Below are 24662 nucleotides of genomic sequence, written 5' to 3'. Positions count from 1 at the left end.
CCAGCCCCGGCGTCTGTCAGTCCCGCACCGTTTGAAGACAGTTAAGTTAGTTGGGGCGCCGCGGCTGCCGGATTCCCGCCCTGCCAGGTCTGACGCGGCCGCGGCGCTTTGTGCTCCGCCCGCCGCTGATGCTGCGCGCCCGGGACGACGGGCTCCGCCGCTGCACCGTGTGAGGTGGGCGACTAGCGGCCGCGAGGCGCCAGCGCCGGCATGTCGCTGCCTCCGGAGAAAGCCTCGGAGCTGAAGCAGCTCATCCACCAGCAGCTGAGCAAGGTGAGGACCTCGGGCGGACCGGTCCCCGCAACCGGAGCTGCGGAGCGGGCGCGGGCGGGCGGGCGGGCCGGCAAGCTTCGGTCGGGTGTGAGAGCCGAGGGAGCCGCTGTGAACCGGAGGCGGTCCCGGCGCTTTCCAGATGTCCACGTACAAGTTAGCCCGAGGCCAGATGTTTAGGGTCCCTTTACACCAGGAAGGCCGATGGCAGTAAGAAGTTATGGGAGACGGGGCGCTCAAATGACTGACAAGGAACGCGTTTACCCCACTCGGGGCTTCCAGGAGTCTTCCCTTCTGTCCTCGACTGCCGGCTGTAAGCTGAAGTAATAAAGCCTCTTTATGGTGGTGGTGGTGCGCCAGGGCTTGTGGCCAGAGTCTCTAGCTTCTTTGGTCGAAACCTCAAAACGGTCTCGTTTTTCCTTCGCACGGGCAAGGAAATAGACGGACAAATTAGAGTTCCAAGTTGAATAAGCGAGAAAGCTGAAATAACTCGCTCTTTGTTCTGCCTCCTTCCAGGTCTGCGTTCTTTTGATTATCCTCCATTCCCTCCCAAAAGAATTGCTTCCATTGACTTATTTGCGGGCAACCAGCAATAACGGTTGATAACCAACCAGTTCAGATTGCTTCTTATGTTGCTCAAAAGTTTCACCTCTTAAAAGGCTCAATTTTTATTGGCACTGGGTATTTGCCATTAGTTTTAGAAGCCTAAAACTCTACAAGTGGTATTTATCTACTTTATAATGTTATAAGTTGCTTTCCTGTTTTTGTTTTGTTTTGTTTTTTGGGGGGGTTGTTTGTTTGTTTTTGAGACAGTGTCTCTTTGTTTAGTTTGTCTGGCTGGCCTGGAACTCAAGAGATCCTCAGGTCTCTGACTCCTGGGTGCTAGGAATAAAATTACACCACCACCACCAGGCGTAATTTTGTAAATCTTAATGTGTGGTTTCTCCATAGATGGATGTCCATGGCAGAATAAGAGAAATTCTTGCAGAGACTATACGAGAAGAATTAGCACCGGATCAACAACATTTATCAACAGAAGATCTGATCAAAGCTCTAAGACGTCGAGGAATCATTGATGATGTAATGAAAGAACTTAATTTTGTGACTGTGAGTAGCAGTTTACAACATAAGGTCCACACTCGTGGCTTCTCTTAGAACTACCATAAGTTCACTCTGTCTAGTAATAGCCATTTTTCCTAGTTTTTAAGAAGAATTTATATGTATGGCTGTTTTGCCTACATGTAGGTCTGGTGCTCACAGTGTTCGGGGACAGCTGTGATCCTCTGGAACTGGAATGAGCCACCAGCACGATGCTGGTGGGGGGAATTGATCTCAGGTCCTCTGGAAGAGCAAGTGCTCCAAACTGCTGAGTCATCACTGCTGCCCCTGTAATGTTCTTCCCTCTGTCGCTGCTTGTGTTTCCAGACTGGGTTTCTATGAGTAGCTCTGGTTGGCCTGAAACTCATTTTATAGACCAAGGTCTTAAATTCACAGAGATTGCCTGTTGTCTGCCTCCTGAGTGCTGGGACTAAGGGCATTTGTGTTCATTGTCACCGCCTGGCTCCTTTTCTGAGAGGTTCTAAGTTGGCCCCACCGTGAGTTGGCAAATAGAGAGTTCATGAGATAGGAGTTGTTGGACACTGTATTTCTTTCGCTGACGTGACAGAAACTTACGCTATGCTATAGCTCTCTAATTCATTTAGGTTAGGTTTGTTTTAAAACAAATACACTCACAAGATTCCATCAGAAAAGCTCTGGCTGCATAAAGCCCTCATTTCTCTGTACAAATAGGTCAGTAATGGGATATATCCCGGTGCATTTTGTAAGTAGGCCTTATTTTGAAAATGAGGCAATAATGAAAAACTGTGGCCTCAATACAAGAGTCATATTCTACTAAAAATAGGATGGACTTCATAATACGCTAGAGAATCGGGTATGTTAATACACTAGCCTCTTTTGGGTTTTGAGGTTTGCAAACCTATTTGTTATAAAAACTGACCCATTAACAGCCTCTGCTTCATAAATGTTACTTTTTAAAACTCAGTTCGTGGTGGGCTAGAGAGAGAGAGTTCAGAGGTTAGGAACACTGACTGCTCTCCCAGAGGTCCTGAGTTCAATTCCCAGCAACCCATATGGTGGCTCACAACCATCTGTAATGGGATCCGATGCCCTCTTCTGGTGTGTCTGAAGGGAGCGACAGCAGTACTGCATAACACTGGCTGTCTTAGAACTGTGTGCCAAGGCTGGCCTTAAACTCACAGACCGCCTGCCTCTGCCTCCCAAGGGCTGGAAGCAAAGGAGTGCGCCACTCTGATTAACCAACTACTGTACAGGGCTTAAAGCAAGTGTAGCTTATTTAAGGTATCAGTTTGTTTTTTAAAGCCAGGCTTGGCAGCTCATGCCATTTCTTCCAGCATTCAGGAGGCAGAGAGAGGCAGAGCTCTCTGAGTTCAAGGCCAGCCTGGTCTACATGTGTTTAGCATTTAGTGGATGGCAAGGCTTAAAGACAGTTTAATCCCTTCATATTAGACTTTTCCCAGTTAGATCTCTTTGGCTAAGAAAATAAAGGCTTTGGTTTGGTTTTGTCTTTTTTTTTTTTTTTTTTTTTTTTTTTTTTTTTTTACTTTGGAGGCAGTGTGACCTAGTCCCTTCTTAGGGTAGAAGGCTTTCTGAAGGAGCCTAATCCTATAGTGTTTTCTTCTGTCTCTGCAATTTTCTTAGCTAGAACTTTTTTTTAAAACTTTCTAACTTGCATTTTTCCCTACTTTTCCAGGATAGTGTTGATCAAGAACTCCCTTCTTCTCCAAAGCAAACCGTTGGTTTTGATAAGCAGTCAACATTAAAAAAAAGTATGTATATACCTAATATATTTTCATCGTAAACTTGGTTGTTCTTGGAAATGGACCTATGGTAGTGTTTGGCATTTGATAAATATTTCAAGTTTTTCTTTTCAAAGTAAAGTACTTAAAATTTGTTTTTGTTTTTTTTTTTTTTTGTTTTTTGAGGCAGGGTTTCTCTGTGTAGCCCTGGCTATCCTGGAACTCACTCTGTAGACCAGGTTGGCCTCGAACTCAGAAATCCGCCTGCCTCTGCCTCCCGAGTGCTGGGATTAAAGGCATGCGCCACCACGCCCGGCTCTTGTTTTTTTTTTTAAACATAAAACTTTGATGCTGCTTTGCATGAAATATATGAGATTGACTGTCTGCCTCAGTTGGTCCAAAACCAGGAGCACTGGTTTTTCGGGTTTTAATGATATATTTTATAAAAGCTGCAAGGGCAGATTTGGTGGTTCATCCCTTTAATCCTAGCACCCCAGAGGTAGGTGAATCTCTGGGCATTCAAGATGAACCTGGTCTACATAGTAAAGTTCTAGGACAGCCAAGAATTCACAGAGAAACCCTGTCTCAAAAACATAAAATAAATCCGAATCTTTGCTTTTTAAAAATGGTAAAACAATTATCTGACAAATGCAGTTACTAAGTTGGTACTTACTGGCTAAGTTGGCTTGAAGAGATAATTATATGCTTTACGAACAGCTAAGAAGCAAAGGTACACCCGGCCTTGACTTTAATTCCCTCAGAAAAAGTACGTTATTAAGTATTTTTCCTTCGCTTACACAAGTGGTTCTGCTCTGTCGTGAACTTGATTATTTTTTTACCCGTATCCTTGTCTCTGTCAAGTTGTCTGTGATATCTTGATGACATTGGTTCAGTTTCTCGGCAGTCTCCTCATATGTTGCTACACTTTGCAGCTAATGTTGATCCAACACGGAGGTATCTTTACCTTCAGGTTCTGGGTGGAAAAGCTTTCTTGGAACATCTGCAAGAACCTGAGCCTTTGCCTGGACAGATTTGCTCGACTTTCACTTTATGTTTGCACTATCGGAACCAACGATTTCGCTCCAAACCTGTACCCTGCGCTTGTGAGCCAGATTTCCATGACGGCTTTTTGCTTGAAGTTCACAGAGAAAGTTTAGGTAAGAGACAGTAGTGGTATCTAATTAAATGTGTTTGCTTTTCATTGTGGACCAACTTCTACAAAAGGGATTGTAACCCCCCAGCCTGGTAGCTCAGTTTATAATAATCCCAGCCTCAGGGCACAATCCCTTTGCCTTTGAGTTCCAGGCCAACCTGGTCTCTGGAGAGAGTCCTTGTGGTGGGGTGTGGAGAGGTTGAGAATGGTAGGTGCGAATCTCTGGTTTTTGTTATGTTTTCCCCCCAGTACTATTGTTTATTTAAACGAGCTCTTTTTTGCTTCTTCCTTTATTTCTGAATTTTCTCTCATTTCTTTTTGCTATACTAATTGATGATCTTTTTGGTTAGCTGCTTCTGCCTCTCATGTACATAGGCTTGTGTACCTTTAAGGACTAGAATTGCAAGTGTGTGCCACCGCACCTAGCTTTGTAATGTAAAAGTCAAAGTTTGAATCTGGTTGTGGTGGTTCATGCTTATAATCTTATCACTTGGGGAGCCTGGGCAGGAGAGAGGAGTTCAGGCAGGAGGATTGCAAATTAGAGGCCAGCCTAAACTACAGAGGGAGACCATGTCTCAAAAACACAAAACAAAAAAAGTCAGTTTATATAATTTACTCATCAATCTAAAGCCATAAAGCAAGCAAAATTGCAGAAGTGGCCTAAATAATTTAAATACCTTTAAATGATGCCTCAATTTTTTTCTCTTACCCTTTTCCTTTATGTTCATGAGACAGAGTCTCATGCAGCAGAGGCTGCCAGTAAGTCAGTCTAGAGCTGAGGATGACCTTAAAGCTACGGCCTACACTGAAGCATCTAGTGCTGGAATTTTAGCTGTGTGCCAGCACACTTGGTCTGTGTGATGATGAGGTCAAACCCAAGGCCTTGTCCATAATAAACAAAGCACTCTATACGCTGAGCTACATCCCCAGTCCTTCTGAGAAAAAAAAAGATATTCCCTCCCTATAAAAATGTTAGTGGGGTCCTGGCAAGATGGCTCAGCAGGTAAAGCTATTGCTTTGTGAGTTTGGCCCTGAAATCTGTGTGGTGGAAGGAGAGAGTCAACTCCTGCAAGTTGTCCTTTGACCTCCATACAAGTGCTGGGGCATTCGAATCTCCCCTCCGCATACTCCTCTATACACGAAGGCTCAGCTGCCAGCTCGGGGGTGTTAGATCTTTCAGGGTTTACGTTTTGTTTTGTCTGCGTGTGGGAGTGTGTCTGCTGTGCACATGTGTACGCATCTGAGGCTGGAATAATAGGCAGGCTGCCACAATCCCCTAGCATTTGTGTGAGTTCTGTAGATCTGAACTCTGGTCCTCTTAACTGTGCGACACATGCTTTAACTGCCAAGCCATCTCCTGAGACTTGTTTTGTTTTGTTAGGTTTTATGTTATGGGTATGGGTACTGTGTCTGCAAGTGTGTTTGTGGACTACATGTGCAGTACCCACAGAGGTCAGAAGAGGGCGTCAGATTCCCTAGAACTGGAGTTACAGAAGGGTGTGAGCTGCCATGTGGCTGCTGGGAATTGAATGCAAGTCCTCTGTAAGGACACATGCTCATGGCTACTAAGCCGCCTCTCCGGGCCCAAGGATTTTTAGGGATCTTTAGGTTTCTTCTGTGTGTGTATATTCCTTTTTTTAGGCCTGCCTCCCCCAGCCCCCCTCTGAGATAGGTCTTAGTATATAGCTCTGACTGGTCTTGAACTCACAGGTCTACTCACTTCCACCTCCTGAATGCTGGGATTGCCCCACACCCAGAGAAAGAAAGAGCTGATGGCTCGCTCTTCTGTAGTAGCGCGTGCTATAGTAAAGTCTTTTCAAGAATAGACTTTTCATGAATCAGAAGGGTCTGACTGCTGTAAGTAACATAGCTAGATAACTTCCAAGTAACTCCTCATATTCCCCTAGACCTGGCAGGTCAGTCATAGAAACAGGATACGTCTTCCCAGAGTCTGGCATGCTGTCAGGGACATCACCAGATAATTTCACTGTATGTCAGCTTACTATTTAGTGACATTTTTCAGAAAAAGTGTGTGTGTGTGTCTGTGTGTACACCCTCCCACTTGTAGTTCTGGATATGGAATCCAAAGCCTTGGGCATGTTAGGTAATTACTACCACTTAACTACATCCTTAGCTTATAAAGTTATTTTCTGTTTCTAAGTAATTCATAATACAGTTTTTTTCTTTGGTTTGTATTGCTAGGTGATGGAACTAGAATGGCTGATTCAACAACAATGTTATCAATAAGTGATCCAATTCACATGGTACTAATCAAAACAGACATATTTGGTGAGACCACTTTAGTTGCGTCCTATTTCCTGGAATGGAGATCAGTTTTGGGCTCAGAAAATGGAGTGACCAATCTGACTGTGGAGCTCATGGGTGTAGGTATGATGATTAGAGTCACTCTTGGCTTTTATAAATACTTATGTGTGTAAATACATTTACTTTGTCAGAATAGCTTTACAGGGGGAAAGCTGTAAAACACGGTTTCACTGAATTGTCCTAGGGGTGTCTGGAAGACGCCACTGTAGGCTTTCAAAGGCAGTCTGATCTAGCCTAGGGATTTTTTTTTCCTGAAAAATGAATAGAAATTTTGGAGGTGCAAGGTTTCTTTTTTGTTAAATAAGTATAAGGTTATGAAGAAAAACAGAGTCCTTCAAACACATGGATCCACGTGTGCGTCTGCGTCTTTCTGGTCGACCCTAGAGATGTGCTGCAACACAGCATTGTAACTGCAGTAGTAGTTCTTGGGAGGGGACCATCTGCATTATTTTGTTTTTTATTACGGCTGACATTTCACAGCCTATCCAGGTCTGTCCTTGAGTTCCCGTGTAAACCAGTTGGCCTGCCTCTGCTAGGATTATAGATGTATGCCACAGGAACCATCTCACCAGCCCCTTTTTTTCTATTTTAATTGTAAACTGATAACTTATATTTACCTGTATTGATGGGGTACGAAGTGAGATTATGACTCATGGAATCTATCTGTGAATGAATAACTCAAGCCAATTATGTATCCATCATTTCAACTATTTCTCTCTTTTTCTTTTTTCTTTTCTTTTTTTCTTTTTTTCTTTTTTTCTTTTTTTTTGGTTTTTCGAGACAGGGTTTCTCTGTGTAGCCCTGGCTGTCCTGGAACTCACTTTGTAGACCAGGCTGGCCTCGAACTCAGAAATCCGCCTGCCTCTGCCTTCCAAGTGCTGGGATTAAAGGCGTGCGCCACCACGCCCAGCTTATAAAAACCATTTTGATTTGCTTCATTTTAACATTTTGATTCATTTATAGTATGTGCATTAGGTGCAGTGTTGTATGTTATCACTCTACCTAGATGATAAGGGAGCTCGCTCCTAAGTTATTTTGGGTAGACTTTGACTAAATACCACAGACTGAAAGTTTCATGGTTTTTTGTTTTTTATTTTGTTTTTTCTTTTCTCTTATTTTATTTTTTAGATATTTTCTTTATTTACATTTCAACTGTTATCCCCTTTCCTAATTTCCCCTCCAAAAATCCCCTATCCCCTCCTCCTCCCCCAAGTTTCATGTTTTAAATAGACTTTAAGTAGAGTTGTAAATATTTATTTTTATTTATAGGCACAGAATCAAAAGTTTCCGTGGGAATTTTAAATATAAAACTTGAAATGTACCCACCGCTCAGCCAAACGCTGTCTCAGGAGGTAGTGAACACACAGGTAAATCTTACTTCCTCTTTCACATGTGCTCCAATTGCAGTCAGTATTTACCTAGATGCTCAGATTTGTACTAAAATAATTAACATAAGGGATGGGAAAAGAATTACAAAGCTGGAGCTGGTGGTGTGGCTTAGTGGTAAGTGCTTGCTTAGCATTTACAAGGCCCTGTATTTGACCAAACTCAAGGCCTGGGAATGTGTCGGGAAGAGTCACAGTGTTGGAGGGCATATGGAAAAAAGTTTTATCAGGTTAGTATGTATTTGTGTGTGCAGGGGAGGTGGGTGATAAGTGTGTGCTGTGCTAATGGGCCACTTTCTGCAGTGGTCCTGACATTCCCCTGCATGGGACCCCGGGACGGAGCTCAGGGCATCCGGCTCTGGGGACAGACATCTCCTGAGAGCTGGCGCCTTATGTATTATCATAATAAGTGTATATGTGTTATTTATAAAGCTATATGGTAGGTAAGCAAAGAACTATTTGATTTTTTTTTTTTATTTTTGTTTGGTCTGGTTTGGTTTGGTTTGCTTTTTCTCAGACAGGGTTTGTCTGTGTAGCACTGGCTGTCCTTGATTCTGTAGACCATGCTGGCCTTGAACTCAGAGATCTGCCTGCTTCTGCCTCCTGAGTGCTGGAATTAAAGAGATACGCCATCAACACCTGGTTCAGATAACTATTTTAATTACAGTTTATTTTGTTGGAGGTTTTGGTATACAAGATCACTTTGTATAACCCAGCATGACCTTGAACTTTTGATCCTCCTGCCTCAGCCTCCAAATTTGTGCCCAGCACTACATCATCTGATAAATTCTGTTGATACTTATAGTGATAAAGCGTTTTTGTTGGTGGCTAGAGGGATGGCTTGGTTTTTAATATTACTGAATGCTCTTCCAGATGGCCTGGGTTTAAAGTTTATGAATTTATGAGTTGGGAATTTAATATCGGGCTTCATGAATTGTGGACATCTTTATCACAGAGTGACATCCCCAGCCCCATGGGTTCTCTGTTTGGGTTTTTTTTTTAAAGACATTTCTCACCTGCCTGAGCCTCATTAGAGACTTACCTCCTTCAACCTCCCATGTGTTAAAGGCCTGTGCCACCACACCTGGCAGGTCTTCTTTTAAAACCTAACATTGTTTTACTTATTTATTAGTGTTTAAATATCTATCTTTATTTAATGTATGAGTCTGTGTGGGTGTATGTGCATGTGTGTTGTGTGGTTGTCCAAAGAATCTAGACTAGGAGATTGTTGCCCCTGAAGTTGGTTGTGAGCCACCCAGTGTGGGTGCTGGGAATGAAACTAAGGTCTCTAAAAGAGCAGCCAGTGCTCTTAACCAGAGACATCTCGACAGACTCCATTGTTTTATAAGCATTTTGTCATTTTTCTGTGATGTTAGTCAGTTTTCATGAGTCATGTGTGAATGTGTATGTGTGTGTGTATGCATATGCATATATATGAAATTGCTAGTTTCTAGACTTTTTAAAACATTTCATTCTTTGTAAAATGTGAGAAGTTTTATACATTCCTGTGTGTGCACTTAGTGGGGGTGGGGCGTGTGTCACAGTGTTTGTGTGTGGATCAGAGGGCAGCTTTGTGGGATGATTCTCTCTGGCCTACCTGAGAGGTACCTTGAGCACACTGAGCACCTCACTGGCCTTGTTCTTACATTTAGGCAGCAATGCTTACTTGTCTCAAACAGTTGGGCTGAAGAGACAGGACTGGAAGGACTTCCTGTGCCCCCCCCAGCTCTGAAAAAAGACGTGGGGGCTTTTTTTTTTTTTTTTTTTTTTAAACGAATGCTCTGTTTGGCCTTATCTTACCCTTGTTCCTCACTAGCTCTTATAACTTAAATTTCCCATTCATACTAATCTGTGTTCTACCACGAGGCTCATTAGTTATGTCTCCTTCAGTCCTGGCCTGCTTTTCCTCTGCATCTGGCTGGGAAGTTCTTTAGTCCCTGACTCTTTCCCAGAGTTCCCATCTCTGCTGGAAGTCCCGCTTATTCTCTACTCCTTTGTTTACTATAGACCATTATCTGTTTATTAAACCAATCCGTCCGGGGGTGAGAGAGGGAGGGCTTACAAAATATGATGTAGCTATACGAATAATAATACTGAAGTCCTCTCTTTGGCACAGAAATCAGCATTTGATAAATACAAAGACCATCTTTCTTTTTGGTTTTTCGAGACAGGGTTTCTCTGTGTAGCCCTGGCTGTCCTGGAACTCACTCTGTAGACCAGGCTGGCCTGGAACTCAGAAATCTACCTGCCTCTGCCTCCCAAGTGCTGGGATTAAAGGCGTGTGCCACCATGCCCGGCTAAAGACCATCTTTATACACTGCACACAAAGATCATCCCAGCAGAGATTGCTCAGTGAGTAAGAGCACTGGATTCTCTTCCAGAGGACCCAAGTTCAATTCCCAGCACCCCCAAGGCAGCTCACAACTATCTGTAACTACAGTTCCAGGGCACATGGCTCCTCACACAACCATACATGAAAGCAAAAACAGTAATGAACATAAAATAAACAAATCTCTAAAACAAAGCACCATGTACTTGAGGCAGCTACCTGCAACTCTCAACTGCAAGGAGTCCAGTCACTCACATGGCCTCCTTGGGCATCTGCATCCCACACATATTCACATTCATATGAGGTTTTTTTAGGGTCTTTTGTTGATATAGTTCTGGTTGACCTGGAACTTCCTAGACCAGGCTGGCCTTGAACTCACAGAGATCCACGCCTCTGCCTCCTGAGTGCTGGGATTAAAAGCATGTGCTCCCATGCTCCATTTATAGCAGCTTATTCGTAGGAGTCTGGAGACAGTGAGGAAACAAAATGCTGGCTGTAAACTGGGTATGGTGGTGCATGACTTTAATCCCAGTACTTGCAGAGACAGGCGGATCTCTGAGTTCAAGGCCCGCCTGCTCTAAAAGTGAATTCCAGGACAGCCAGGCTTCACAGAGAAGCCCTGTCTCATAAAACCAAAACAAAACTCCAGTTACAGGTTTTAAATTGAAAAGTTTCCGCAGGGTGGTGTGTGATGGATGGTTACTGGGAGGCCAACCTAGGTCACATCTTTAGGGTACAAACGTATCTGAATTGCAACAAATGTTAGTATTTAATTCCAAGATTGGGCCTGTGTTTTTTGGGTAGTGGGTGCAACATCCTTGAGTAAAAGGCTTGTGTGGATGGGAGAGAGAAAATGAGCCGGGGGCCGGAGTGATAATAAGCTTAGACAGGTAGTTTTCATGATGGTAGGAAGTGACTGAAGTGTTTCCTTACTTAAAAAATTCCACGTGTGCAGGAAAAAGTCGTTTGGATGATGGGATGGAGACTAGGGATATTGAAGTAATTATACAATCCGGGAAATGTTGAGTTGTTTGCAGAAGAGTATGTAGTTCAGGTTAAGTTAGAAACAGCAATGGAGAACAGTAGATTGTTCTGGTAATTGAGGACATTTTATAGACATTTAATTGTTAATTAATTTATTTTTTTTAATTTCAAGCTTGCCTTGGAACGTCAGAAAACTGCAGAGAAAGAGCGATTATTTCTCGTCTATGCTAAGCAGTGGTGGAGGGAGTATTTGCAAATTCGACCTTCTCACAACTCAAGGCTGGTCAAGATTTTTGCCCAGGTTTGTAAATTATCTTAGACAAGTTTCATCCCTATATTTGAAATGTAGTGCTATAAATGTTTAATTTACATTTGTAAAAATATATTCATTGCACAAATGAAAGTTTATTTCTAAAATAGTTATCATTTATTGGGTAGGTTGGTGGCATAACAGTTTTTGTTAACTTGGAATATACCTTTTCATAATACTTGATTAAACATTTGGATATTTATGTTAGTTTTTTGCTATTGTTTTTTTTTAAGATTTACTTACTTATATGAGCCCACTGTCACTGTCTTCAGACAAGAAAAGGGCATCCGATCCCATTACAGATGACTGTGAGCCACCATGTGGATGCCATCTCTCCAACTCCCTAGGGATAGCTCAATGGTTAAGAGCACTGACTGCTTTTCCAGAGGTCTGAGTTCAATTCCCAGCATCCACATGGTGGTTCACAGCCACCTGTAATTGGATCTGATACTCTCTTCTGGTGTGTCTGAAGATAACAGCTACAGCTTACTCAGATAAACAAACAAACAAACAAATAAATAAACGAGTTGTTGTGGTCATGGTATCTTTTCACAGCAATAGAAACCCTAAGACATCATCTATGACACTTAATGTCAAAAAACATCTAGCACTGTAGGTGTTATATATATGATGAGGTGAATATAAACTATTTGATCTATTCCTCAGAAGTGATACCTATATATATTCCATAGAAACTATACTATAAATTTTGATTTCTAGACTAGTAATGTGTGGCATGTACAATTTTTTGATGCTAGGCAGCCACAGCTTCAGTGTGTCACCAGATCAAAGGTAAACAACAGATATTCCTTAGTGTATTGTGTTTCTAAGCTACAACAGAGGGCAGGACAGCTGTACTAAAGGCACTTTCAAGCTAATACGTTCATCGGCATGAAACTGCACCGAAGTCAAGGTTTCATTTGTAGTTCAAATTCTGCAAACATTTCTGGTCACTGGCTCAGACATAGTGATTATACACTTTGCAATACAATTATTGCACTTACTATAATTGTTTAAAAATATTTCATGTATATTTGTACTAATGTGTGTAAATGATATATGACCACGCACATGCCCCGTGCACGTGTGAAGGTCAAAGGCTAGTTTGAAGATGGTTCTTTTCCTTCCTCCTTTGTATGAGCTCCAGGGTTGTTCAGCTCTCATAGCAAGCGGAGTCATAGAAGTGGTACTTAATGCTGGTTTTTTTGTTTTCTTTTTTTAAAGATTAATTTATTTATGTATGTGAGGTCATCAGAACCTATTACAGATGGTTTGTGGTTGCTGGGAATTGAACTCAGGACCTCTGGAAGAACTGTCAGTGATCTTAACCATTAAGCTATCTCTCCAACCCTATTCTATCTTTTTTAAGATTTATTATTTATTTTATGTATGTGAGTATACTGTCACTCTCTTCAGCCACACCAGAAGAGGGCATCAGATCCCATAACAGATGGCTGTGAGCCACCATGTGGATGCTGGGAATTGAACTCAGGACCTCTAGAAGAGCAGTCAGTGCTCTTATCTGTTGAGCCATCTCTCCAGCCCCCCATAGTAACTCTTATAAAGAAAACATTTATTGTTGTTGTATTTCGAGACAGGGTTTCTCTGTGTAGCCCTGGTTGTCCTGGAACTTACTAGACCAAGCTGGCCTTTAATTCAGAAATCCACCTGCCTCTGCCTCCCAAGAGCTGGAATTAAAGGCATATGCCACCACTGCCCGGCTAAAGAACCCATTAAATTGGAGCTGGCTTACAGTTTTAGAAGTTTATTATTGTCATGATGGGAAACATGAAGGAAGCATGCGGGCTGGAGAGGAGCTGAGGGCGCTACCTTGGCAGGCAGCAGGAAGAGAATGCCACACTGGGCCTGGCTTGAGCCCCTGAGTCTCAGAGCCACACTTCCTCCACCAATGTCACACCATCCAACAAGGCCATACCTTCTTAGAGTGCTACCCCTCTGAGCCCATGGGCCCATTTTCTTTCAAACAACCACAGATGTGTACATTCATGCACATATCCTGTACTCCCTAATCACTGGGACAGACTACAAATGGCCTTATTTCTAGACAGGGATCTTGGGACTCAGAGTCCCAAATGAACTGTTAGTGGGAAGGAGAAAATTACTTCTAACTTTCCATACTGCTGTTCTTGTCAAGGACTGGGATTACATTGGAGAAATAGATCAGTGGTTCTAAAACTTGAACTGTAGTGTTTCTGTTGCCTAAGCTAGGGTTTATTTCATCAGAACAGGTTTGCTCATCTCCAGAGTTTGAAATGTAAGGGCTCCTTCAACTTTGAGACCCTGTCTCCGAAAGAAAGAAAGAAAGAAAGAAAGAAAGAAAGAAAGAAAGAAAGAAAGAAAGAAAGAAAGAAAGAAAGAAAGAAAGAAGGCAAGCAAGCAAGCATCCATCCATCCATTCTGTATTTAGGATATTCCTAAAATGTTTTTCAAATTCTACTTTCAATTGATCTGGATATGGAATTCTGTGTGACAGTACAAAAGAAGACTTCAGCTTAGCTTTAGGTCCCCTTCCCTTCCCTTATCCATCAGCTGACTCTTTTTTTCAGAGCAGTTCTTAACTACTACAGGCTTTGGACTCAAACAGCTCAAGTTTTAAAAATCCTGGCTCTAGTGCATGCCTGTAATCCCAGCACTTGGAAGAAGAGGCTCTCTGAGTTTGAGGCTAGCCTATTCGATAGAGTGAGTTTTAAGACAAGCAGGGCTACACTAATATAAACGCTGTCTTGGAAAAACCAAACCAAACCAAACCAAACTCTGACTCCATTGTATAACAGCTATAGTTTATTTCATTTATGAAAGGAGAATATAATAGACTTGATAAAGAATGTAAGTGCCAAGCAGTAGTAGTGCACACTTTTAATCCCAGTACTTGGGAGGCAGAGGCAGGTGGATCTTTGTGAGTTTGAGGCCAGCCTGGTCTATAGAGCAAGTTCCAGGACAGCTAGGGCTACACAGAGAAACTTAAAAGATGCAGTAGCCTAGTGCTAGATAAATGGCATCCAGAATTATCTACAGAATAATAGATATGGTACTTGCAGTGATTAGCTTGTTGGTATAATCTTTTCCCCTTCTTCCTCCAGGATGAGAATGGGATAAATAGACCAGTCTGTTCCTACGTTAAGCCACTTCGAGCTGGACGACTTCTGGATACTCCGAGGCAAGCGGCTCGATTTGTTAATGTCCTTGGTTATGAACGAGCCCCTGTTATTGGAGGAGGTGGCAAGCAGGAACAGTGGTGCACTCTGCTGGCTTTTCTCTGTAGAAACAAGGTATCAAAAACATGTAACAGATAGTAATGTTTACTCTCAATTATTTTTAATTTATAGCATATTTATAAGAGAATTTCCTTGAAAATGTACATATTATCAACTCGAACAAGACAAATTACACATCAGCACTTAAAATTAACATCTTTATTTTTGTTGGAATTTCCTGTTGAGTAGAATGTTCTTCCATGGAGATAGAGACTCAAAGTCATAGAGCTGAATGTGTTGGCTAATGCGTGTAATCCCAGAACGTGGGAGGCTGGCGCAAGATGACGGGTTCACAGTCAGTCTGGATAACAGAAAGCTCCTGGGTGGCCTGTGCTATAGTGGGTGCTTGTCTCAAGAACAGAGCAGGCTGGATGTGGTGCTGCTGGAGGCAGAGGCAGGTGGTGTAAGGGAGGCTAGCGTAGTTAGTGTACAGACCAAGCTCCAGGTCAGCCAAGGTCAAAGAGATCAGAAGTCTATAAACACAATGATTGGAAGAAAAGTTCTTGGACGTTATGGTATGTTATGTTACTGTTAACAGAATTATATTTAACTTATATAATACACAAGTTATAATATAATATAATAATATAACTCGCCATAGAGTGAGAGCCTATGTGGAACAGTATAACAGTATAACAGTGAAACAGTATAACAGTATAACAGTATAACAGTATAACAGTATAACAGTGAAACAGTATAACAGTATAACAGTGAAACAGTGAAACAGTATAACAGTATGACAGTATAACAGTGAAACAGTATAACAGTATAACAGTATAACAGTATAAAACAGTGAAACAGTGAAACAGTATAACAGTATAACAGTGAAACAGTATAACAGTATAACAATGAAACAGTGTGACATCAGAACATCTGGAACATGGAGGGAGCATCATACAATCACCGAAATAAACATTTCACTGTTTTATTTCTTGTAATCATTTTACCTATCTTAAAAGTATATATAGATATGTTGAACTTGTTTGCTTAATTTGAGCACTTTTCATTTATTTACATTTCCTACTGAAATATTTTTCAGCTTGCTTGTCCATGCTCTTTATCTTGTAAATCTCCCTTGTAAATTAGAGTCTTACATTAGTATATTCTCTCCTTGTTTCAGATTAACATTGGATTGATGATTAAAGTTGAAGGTTATATTGTTTTTCTTTCTTTTTTTTTTTTTTTAAAGATTTATTTTATTAATATATGTAAGTACACTGTAGCTGTCTTCAGACACTCCAGAAGAGGGAGTCAGATCTTGTTGCGGATGGTTGTGAGCCACCATGTGGTTGCTGGGATTTGAACTCTGGACCTTCGGAAGAGCAGTCGGGTGCTCTTACCCACTGAGCCATCTCACCAGCCCTATATTGTTTTTCTTGATTTAGGTATTTAGCAGAGCTATGAGTATATACTGATTTTACTTGGCTTCCCTTTGTAGGGTGATTGTGAGGACCACGCTAACCTGCTGTGCAGCCTTCTTCTTGGCTATGGACTGGAGGCCTTTGTCTGTGTGGGGACTAAGGCCAAGGGGGCGCCGCATGCCTGGGTGATGACCTGTGGGACTGATGGCACCATCATGTTTTGGGAGAGTTTAACAGGGCACAGGTCAGTGAGCTCAGTTTCCAAGGGGAGTATAATGCAGGACTCGGGCCAGTGAGATGGCCAGCGGGTAGACACAGCAGAGGGCTGGGTCCACACAGTTGTCCTCTGACTTCCACGTGCATGCTACAGCATACAAAAACTTAAATAAAACACAGGTATAATTGTGGTATTGTGGATCAAACCAAAGGCCCTGAAGTCATTTACTCATTCATTCAGTCAGTCATTCATTCACTCTGTGTGTGAGGAAGTCAGGACAACGGGCAGAATTGATTTCTTCCTGCATGTGGGTTCTGGAGCTCACACGCAGGTCAGCAGGCTGGAGAGCTATTATCTTTCACACTGAGCCTTCTTGAAATTGTAGAAGCTTTTTTGTTTGGATGGAACTCATAAGTACATGTTTATAATCTTAGTTATTAGAGGCTTTTGGACATATGGTAGCTAAGTAAATGACTTCTAAGAGAATACTATGTACTTCTAAAATATTTACTATCATGACATTAGTAATATATATATATATATATATATATATATATATATACACACATATACATACATATATACATATATGCATATACTTTTAGTTTTGTATAATTGGCATACTTATTTTCTGGTGATTATTCCTAAGACTAAAAATAAGTTCAAGTTGAAAATCATGGTTTAGTTTGAAAATCTGAAGTAGGCACCAATTCTGTTGTTTCTTCCTGGATAGCCTTTCTTGTTTTTCCTTCATCTTGTGTTAAGCATTCAGTGTTGTAAAGAGGACTGGGCTGCCTCCTTATTTTCCCAAGTTCTGTTTCTCCCTGTCTGATAATCATTTTGAATAGTCATGCCTAATATTATACAAGTGAATTATTTTAATTATGATACTCTCTGGGATAAACTTTTTTTTATTATTATTATACATAAGTACACTGTAGCTGTCTTCAGATGTACCAGAAGAGGGCGTCAGATCTCATTATGGATGGTTGTGAGTCACCATGTGGTTGCTGGGATTTGAACTCAGGACCTTCGGAAGAGCAGTCAGTGCTCTTACCACATAGAATATTCCCTCCCTCCCTCCCTCCGTCCCTCCTTCTTTCCTTCCTTCCTTCTTTCTGGAAGTTGATTTTTAAAGGTGCACTATGTAGATAAGGTAGAATAATGCAGTTGGGAGCTGGCTCAGTAGAGCACTTGCTGTGCAAGCGTGAGTTCCATCTTCAGACATTATGTAAAAGCCCAGTGTGGACATGTGCCTGTATTCCCTGGAGCTGTGGAGACAGGAGGCTCCTGGGGATTCAGTGACCATCTGTCTTACCCAGAACTGTGAGCTCCGGGTTCAGGGACAGAAAAGGAAAAAAGTGGATAGTGCTGGAGACAGAGTCAGCCTCCAGCCGGCACACACACAGGAGTGAGCAAGTGAGAGAAAGATAACTGCCTTTACAGTTTAAGAATTCTCATTGTATAAAACTGTCATTTCTTTTAGGTACATCCACAAGCCTACCAATCCTGACGGACCTCCACTTGCTGAGCAGCCCAAACCACTGTACCCATATCGAACAATTGGTTGTGTTTTCAATCATCAGATGTTCCTGGGAAACTGTCAGCCCTCAGATGCAGTAGAGACCTGCATATTTGATTTGAATGATGAGTCCAAGTGGAAACCCATGAGCGAAGAAGCAATTAAGTCTGTGTGTGCTCCAGGTGCTACTACCTCCCTCCCTCCCTTCCCACCTCTGTGTGCGTCCACGATTGACGCCTCGGTCACCAGCAATGAAATCGAAATGCAGCTGAGGCTTCTGGTGTCGGAGCACAGAAAGGTAACTGACACGGAAGCAGTTGTGGCCTCATGCTCCCTTTTGTTGTGTATTTTCTAACTCTTCCTTGAGATTATTTTATGTGTATGATTATTTTGCTTGTGGGTAGATATGTATGCCACTTGATTGCCTGATGCCCTTGAAGGTCAGAAGAAGGCTCTGGCTCCCCTTGGACTAGAGTTGCAGTTACAAACTGCCATGTGGATGCTGGGAACTGAACCTGGGTCCTCTGCAAGAGCAGTAAGTACGCTTCACCAGAAAGCCAACGATCCATCCCAACTTTTTTTTTCCCTTTAAGTGTGTTCACTTAAGCAAACACAATTGCTACCTTCATGAAGATTATAGTGGCAGAAGCCATGAGACAGTTGTGAGACTTACAAATGGCTAACTCTGGGCTGGGGAGATGGCTCAGCAGTTAAGAGCACTGGCTGCTTGCTGTTCCAGAGGTCCTGAGTTCAATTCCCAGCAACCACATGGTGGCTCGCAACCATCTATAATGGAATCCGATGCCCTCTTCTGGTGTGTCTGAAGACAGCTACAGTGTACTCATATAAATGAAATAAATAAATCTTTAAAAAAAAAAAAAGGCTAAATCTGGGCTGGAGAGATAGGTTAGTGGCTGAGAACACTTTGCCTTTACTGAGGACTTGAGCTCAGATCCTAGCACCCATATCGAGTGGTGCACAGCCTGTAACTCCAGCTCTAGGGACTCTGACACTTTCCTGGCTTACTCAGAGACCCATAATCACAAACACATGCACATACACATAAGTAAAAATAAATGTTTCTTAAGAATTCCTAAGTCTACTAAACCCTCTAAAGTTACTATTTCCTCCTAGAATTGGAGAATGTTGGGCTTGTTCATTCGCTTTAGCCCAGTCCTGCCACGCGGCCATACCCAAATGCCCACCCTGCCACCCATCGCTGCCCCGCTCCCTTGGCTAGTTTCTGGACATTTTTTAAAGATTTACTTTATGTGAAAGTTAGTGTGCCAGATGTGTGCTTCATGCCTGAGGTGGTTAAAAAAAAAAGGCATTGGATTCCTTGGAACTGGAATTAACAGTTATAAACTGCCATGTGACTACTAGGAATTGAAACTAGGTCTGCTGCAAGCATCACAAGTACTCTTAGACACTGAGTGGTCTCTCCAGCCCTCTTCCTGTTCCTTTTATTCCTCCTGGGTGCAGGTAAAGTGACATCCTCGGTCTAGCTTTAATTTGCATTCCTTTAATAATAGTGATGGGGAGCCCAGAGAATATAAGGAATCAGTTTGCCGTTGATGGTGTCAGGAAAACAAGAAAAGTTTATCCAAGGAGGGGATTTTAAGAGGAAGCATCAGCCAGGCAGTGGTGGTGCATGCCTTTAATCTTGGGAGGCAGAGGCTGGCAGATTTCTGAATTCGAGGCCAGCCTGGTCTACAGAGTGAGTTCCAGGACAGCTCCAGGAAAGCTCCATGCTCTCTTTCCCCAAACTGCCTGGTAACTTTCTTATCTATTAAAATGAAGATAGTACTTTACTGTACTATCAGGTTGTTTTTAACACAGTCCTGCAGTTTGACCATGGCTTTCTTATATTATTATGAACATTTACATAGCTAGTAAGCCCCTGTCAATGATAAGGGTTAGTGATTAAGTCAGAATGTGGATACTTAGTCATACAGCGGAGATCTGTGTCAGTACTGATCGCTCTGATCTTTAGTTAAGCGGGTAAGCCTGCAAACCTGCAAGAGAGGCGCGAGTGATAGGGAAAGTGGTGAGAAAGATGGCTCAGACTGCGTTTTAGTATCTTACGAGCATTTGCCTGCGTGTGTGTGTGTGTGTGTGTGTGTGTGTGTGTGCGCAACTTGCATGCCTCGCATCCACAGAGTTCAGAGGAGGACTCTGATCCTTGGAACTGGAATTACAGATGCTTGTGAACCTTCATGTGTGTGCTAGGAATTGAACCCTGATCCTCTTCAGGAGCAAGTGCTCTTAACTGTTGAGCCAACTTTTCATCCTGTTTTTACCTTTCAATCTCTTATAGTGTTAAACACAGTGCCTTTTTAGAGTAACTGTTTTGGAAATTCTTGACATTCATTTACTCAATTGACTTATTGACTTTGCCCGCTCCTGTGGTTGAGTTTATGCAGATTGTCTTACTAAAGTTCTTGAGGGGAAGCTGGTCTTGTATATCCTAGGCTGGCCTCGAACTTTGTGTCACTGAGGTTGGACTTCTGATCCTCCTGTCTCCACCTCTGTGTGCTGGGATTACAGGATGCACCTTAACACCTACTTTTATGTAGAGCTGTGGACTGAACCCAGGGTTCCATGCCTTACCAACCAATCCAAACAAATATAACCTAAAAATTGATTGACATTATATCTTCCATATTAGGATGATTTTGTATTCTAGCTAGTGAGTAGTTATTTTATACTTCTGAGCCTTAATTAAGTACTCTTCTTACTAGCACCTTGCAGAAAATACTGAATGCTTTTTGCACTGTCAAAGAGTATGTTACAGCAAGTTATTATATTCTATTTCTTAAAAGTAACTTCTTTTTTTTAATTATTTCTGTTTATCCCTAGAATAATTAAGAGAAAATTGGGAAATTAGGACAGCTTTAAAAAAGTGTCTTCAGGTGGGCATGGTGGCACACAGCTTTAATCCTAGCTCTTGGGAGGTGGAGGCAGAAAGATCTCTAGAGGACATACTGAGTTCCAAGACAGCTTGGGCTACATGGGCTCTGTCTTTTTTTTAAAAAAAAAAAAAAAAAAAAAAAAGGAAAAAAAAAGGAAGGAAGAAAGAAAGAAGGAAAGAAGAAGGGGAAGAAAAATCTTGAAAGCGTGGGAAGCAGAACCAGGCACATCTGTGAGTTCAGGCCGTCCAGGGCTACGTGGTGAGAACCGGTCTAAAAAGGAACACAAAGCTCTTCTTGCCAGGTGTGCTGACACATGTCTGCAGTCCTAGCACTGACGCGGGGGTAAGACAACAACCATTTCAAGATGGAGACCATCCTTGATGGTGAGATAGGACTGTGCAGTTATACACCACATGTCTTGAGTTGGGTGTGGTGGCACCTGTCTGTAATCCTGGCATTTGGAACGTGGAGACAGAAAATGAAGGACATACTCAGCATCACATCTGGTTTATATCAGCCTAGACTATGTGAAACTGTCAGGAAGCAACAAAAATAATTAAGCCATTTCTAGGCATACATTCTAGTGAGCTGTTAGCTAGGTATAGTGGTGCATTCCTATAATCCTAGCACTCAACGGCTAAGGCAGGAGGATTGCAAAGTCTATGCCCATCTAGGCCATGTTCAGAGACCCTGGCCAAAAGCAAAAAGCACATTTTTATGGAACTGGTCTTTAAAATATTAATATATCTCACATTTTTAATTGCTACAGGACCTTGGCCTCACCACTGTCTGGGAAGACCAGCTCTCCTATCTTTTGTCACCAGCTCTGGCCTCGTATGAGTTTGAGCGAACAACAAGCATATCTGCAGGCAATGAAGAATTTCAGGATGCCATCAGGAGGGCTGTACCTGACGGGCACACATTTAAAGGCTTCCCCATACATTTTGTGTATAGAAATGCAAGGCGTGCATTTGCCACTTGTCTTCGGTAAGGATTTTATTAATTCACAATTTAAAAATTAGTTAATTATAGATATTTTGTATTAAGAATCTAGAAAGCAATTAATCTGATAATTGCTAGGTGTGACAACCTATATACATGGGAGCTTCTACAGTGACTTTCTCCTTAACTACTTTTTCTTTTTATATAGGTCTCCTTTTTGTGAAGAAATAATCTGTTGTCGTGGAGACCAGGTGCGACTGGCAGTTCGCGTTCGAGTGTTTACCTACCCTGAGTCTGCATGTGCTGTTTGGATCATGTTTGCTTGTAAATATCGCTCAGTATTATAGGACTAACATTTCCTAAGAATTATTCCTGTGTTTTATTAGAATTGTATATGAGCAGCTGTGTGTAGGTTTCTTAATTTAAAATCAGCCTTTTGGATGTCATTGTTTTACATAGATCTGACTGGTAATATTTTAAAATATCATGTATGTGCTTAAAAATTAAGGATAAAAATTTGTATTGAATTTAGTATGAATTAAGTGTATAATAATAAATGACACTGTGTTCTGAGGGACTCGGTGTTTAAATGTGAATGTAAGATCTGTTACTTTACATCAGTAAGTAAAGAGATTTGTCTACTGGCTTAAGCCATAGTTAATTCAAAATGATCCCTATTTTTCATAAAGGAAAGATTATTTTACACAAATTAGGAAAAATTAGCCTCATAATAGTTTATTTATTACATAGATGAAAATATATTTTGCTAAATTATAATTTTTGTGTGATACTAGGGGTATATGAGGCTTTCCAGAAGTCTGTGTGAAGACTTTGATGTAAGAATAGAAAAAAGCTGGTGTGGTGGCACACACTTTTAATTCCACAACAGGTCTACATAGCAAACTCCAGGCCAGTCAGGGCCACACAGTGAGAACCTGACTCCAAAACACAAACAACAACAACAAAAGGAATGTAATAACCAAAAAGCATAAGTGTTAATAATGAATCTCACATGAATATGCAGAATGTGAGTAATTTATGGATATTATTAAAATTAATTGAGCACTTTAGAAAATACTTATTATACTTCCTTGTTACAATGCTGGTTGTTCTTTATTTTTTTGTTGTGATAAAATCACCAGCCTACTGGCAGGCCATGGTGGTGCACACTTTTAATTCCAGCACTAGGGAGGCAGAAACACGCGGATCTCAACTTCGAGAGCAGCCTGGTCTACAGAGCTAGTTCCAGGATAGCCAGGGTTATACGGAGAAACTCTGCCTCAAAAAACCCAATAAAGAAACGGATCAGCCTATAAGTGACTAATGTCATTGACAAAAATCATAAGAGGCCATTGAGAAAGCATGTGAGTTTATATATTTATCTTAAATTGAGCAAATTTAAATGTTTTAAGAGAGCAAAGATAAGCATTAAAAAGTAATTCAACTTACTCTAAGTAACGAATGATGAATATTTTGACTGCCCATTCTGTGTTTCTGTGCAGAGGGTTTTATTGTCTTATTTTGGTGATACTAGGAATTAGATCAAGGGCTTCCTACATGCTAGGCAAACATTACCACTGAGCTATACCCACAGTGTCTCAGTTATGTAGCCCTGGCTGGCCTAGAACTCCCAGAAGGTTGCTTGCCTCTGTGTACAGTTTCTTAGTTTAGCTGCTTTATCCACTGGTCTTCTTAAGAAATAAGTGTATGCCAGCCCACTATCCAAATTATTTATTCTTTTCATCACTTGCTGTTGCAAATAAAATGATTTTATTTATTTATTTAGTTTTGGATGTCTTGACTTTTTTTATAGTGTGTGTATGTGTGTGTGTGCTTGTACATATGAGCGAGTATAAGCCTTAGAGTTTGTAGCAATCAGGCCAACTTTGAGGAGCAGGCTCTGTCTGTCACACTGTGGGCTCTGGAGATTGACCTCAGGTCAGCAGTCTTGCCAGCAAGGAAGTAAGGAAGTGCCTTTACCCCCTGAGCCAGCTCGCTGGCCTAAAAATGGTTTTTTGAAATTAAAATCTAAAGATACCATGCCTAGTTATGGTTGCACAGGCCTTTAATCCCAGTAGTTGGGAGGCAGAGGCAGGCATATCTCTGAGTTTGAGGCCAGCCTGGACTATAGAAGGGGAGTTCCAGGACAGCTAGAGCTACACAGAGAAAACATTGTCTACCATTAAAAAAAAAAAACCAAAAAACCAACAACCCAAAACAAAACAAAAACAATAATCTAACCAACCAAGCCCCCCCCCCCAAAAAACAAAAACCCTAAAGATAGCTAGATACTGTAAAACTTAAAAAAAATTACAATATTTATAATTTAATGTTTTTTAGAAGTCAAAATATTACTCCTTCTTCATTTTCATCTCTTGTAAGACTGACATGACTTTAGAGAATTAATCTATTACTAGAATTATACGTAAATCCACCAACAGAGAATCTCTTGTAGTTTTCAACTTTTGAGATAAACTGAGGCATATACAAAGAAGCTGGATATATTGAGATCGAAGCTGTTTTGTTACTAGGTTGGTCCTCCTGTCTTCCTATATAGGAGCACATGTATTTCAGTATGGTTTTATTATCAATTCTACAATAAATTTGTTTGTTATGCAATAGAGTCTTGTATTAGTACTCTTTAAAGTTGGTTTACTTAATCAGTTAGTTCACGATTAGTAGAACTCTTTGTGCTAATAATTCTGTGTTTGTGTCTCCGTCACCTCTCCTGTTGCTGGGATAAAGTACCATGATGAAAGCAGCTTAAGGGAGAAAGGACTTGTTTTGGCTCCCAGTTGGAAGCTGCAGTCAGTCGTGGTGGTAGAGTTTGAAGCAGCTGGTCATATTCCATCTACAGT

General features: G+C 41.5%; 1 protein-coding gene across 2 annotated transcripts; it reads left to right on the top strand.

Moving 5' to 3' along the window:
• Positions 1 to 29: 29 nt before the first annotated feature.
• On the top strand, positions 30 to 24421 carry Cep76 (centrosomal protein 76). Of its 2 annotated transcripts, none has more exons than NM_001357523.1 (12): positions 30 to 273; positions 1222 to 1377; positions 3044 to 3119; positions 4060 to 4246; positions 6445 to 6630; positions 7837 to 7934; positions 11438 to 11566; positions 14677 to 14865; positions 16289 to 16455; positions 17915 to 18248; positions 21632 to 21849; positions 22013 to 24421. In NM_001357523.1, the coding sequence occupies exons 5-12, from the start codon at positions 6459 to 6461 to the stop codon at positions 22149 to 22151; spliced, it is 1446 nt and encodes a 481-aa protein (NP_001344452.1). In that variant the 5' UTR covers positions 30 to 273; positions 1222 to 1377; positions 3044 to 3119; positions 4060 to 4246; positions 6445 to 6458; the 3' UTR covers positions 22152 to 24421. The 2 variants fall into 2 exon arrangements, with proteins under 2 accessions (NP_001344452.1, NP_001074542.1); NM_001081073.2 differs by having other exon boundaries at positions 4022 to 4246.
• Positions 24422 to 24662: the final 241 nt, after the last annotated feature.

This window comes from Mus musculus, chromosome 18, assembly GCF_000001635.26.
Source record: "Mus musculus strain C57BL/6J chromosome 18, GRCm38.p6 C57BL/6J".
Classification (NCBI taxonomy): domain Eukaryota; kingdom Metazoa; phylum Chordata; class Mammalia; order Rodentia; family Muridae; genus Mus; species Mus musculus.
Note: the sequence above shows the minus strand (reverse complement) of the source record. Positions and strands in the feature narration are given on the sequence as shown.

Excerpts from the sequence above, each read along its gene's own strand:
- Cep76 (NM_001081073.2), top strand. The coding sequence starts at position 211 with ATGTCGCTGCCTCCGGAGAAAGCCTCGGAGCTGAAGCAGCTCATCCAC. Across the intron at positions 274-1,221 it reads TCCACCAGCAGCTGAGCAAG|ATGGATGTCCATGGCAGAAT; the intron begins GTGAGGACCTCG and ends GTTTCTCCATAG. Across the intron at positions 4,247-6,444 it reads AGTTCACAGAGAAAGTTTAG|GTGATGGAACTAGAATGGCT; the intron begins GTAAGAGACAGT and ends TTGTATTGCTAG.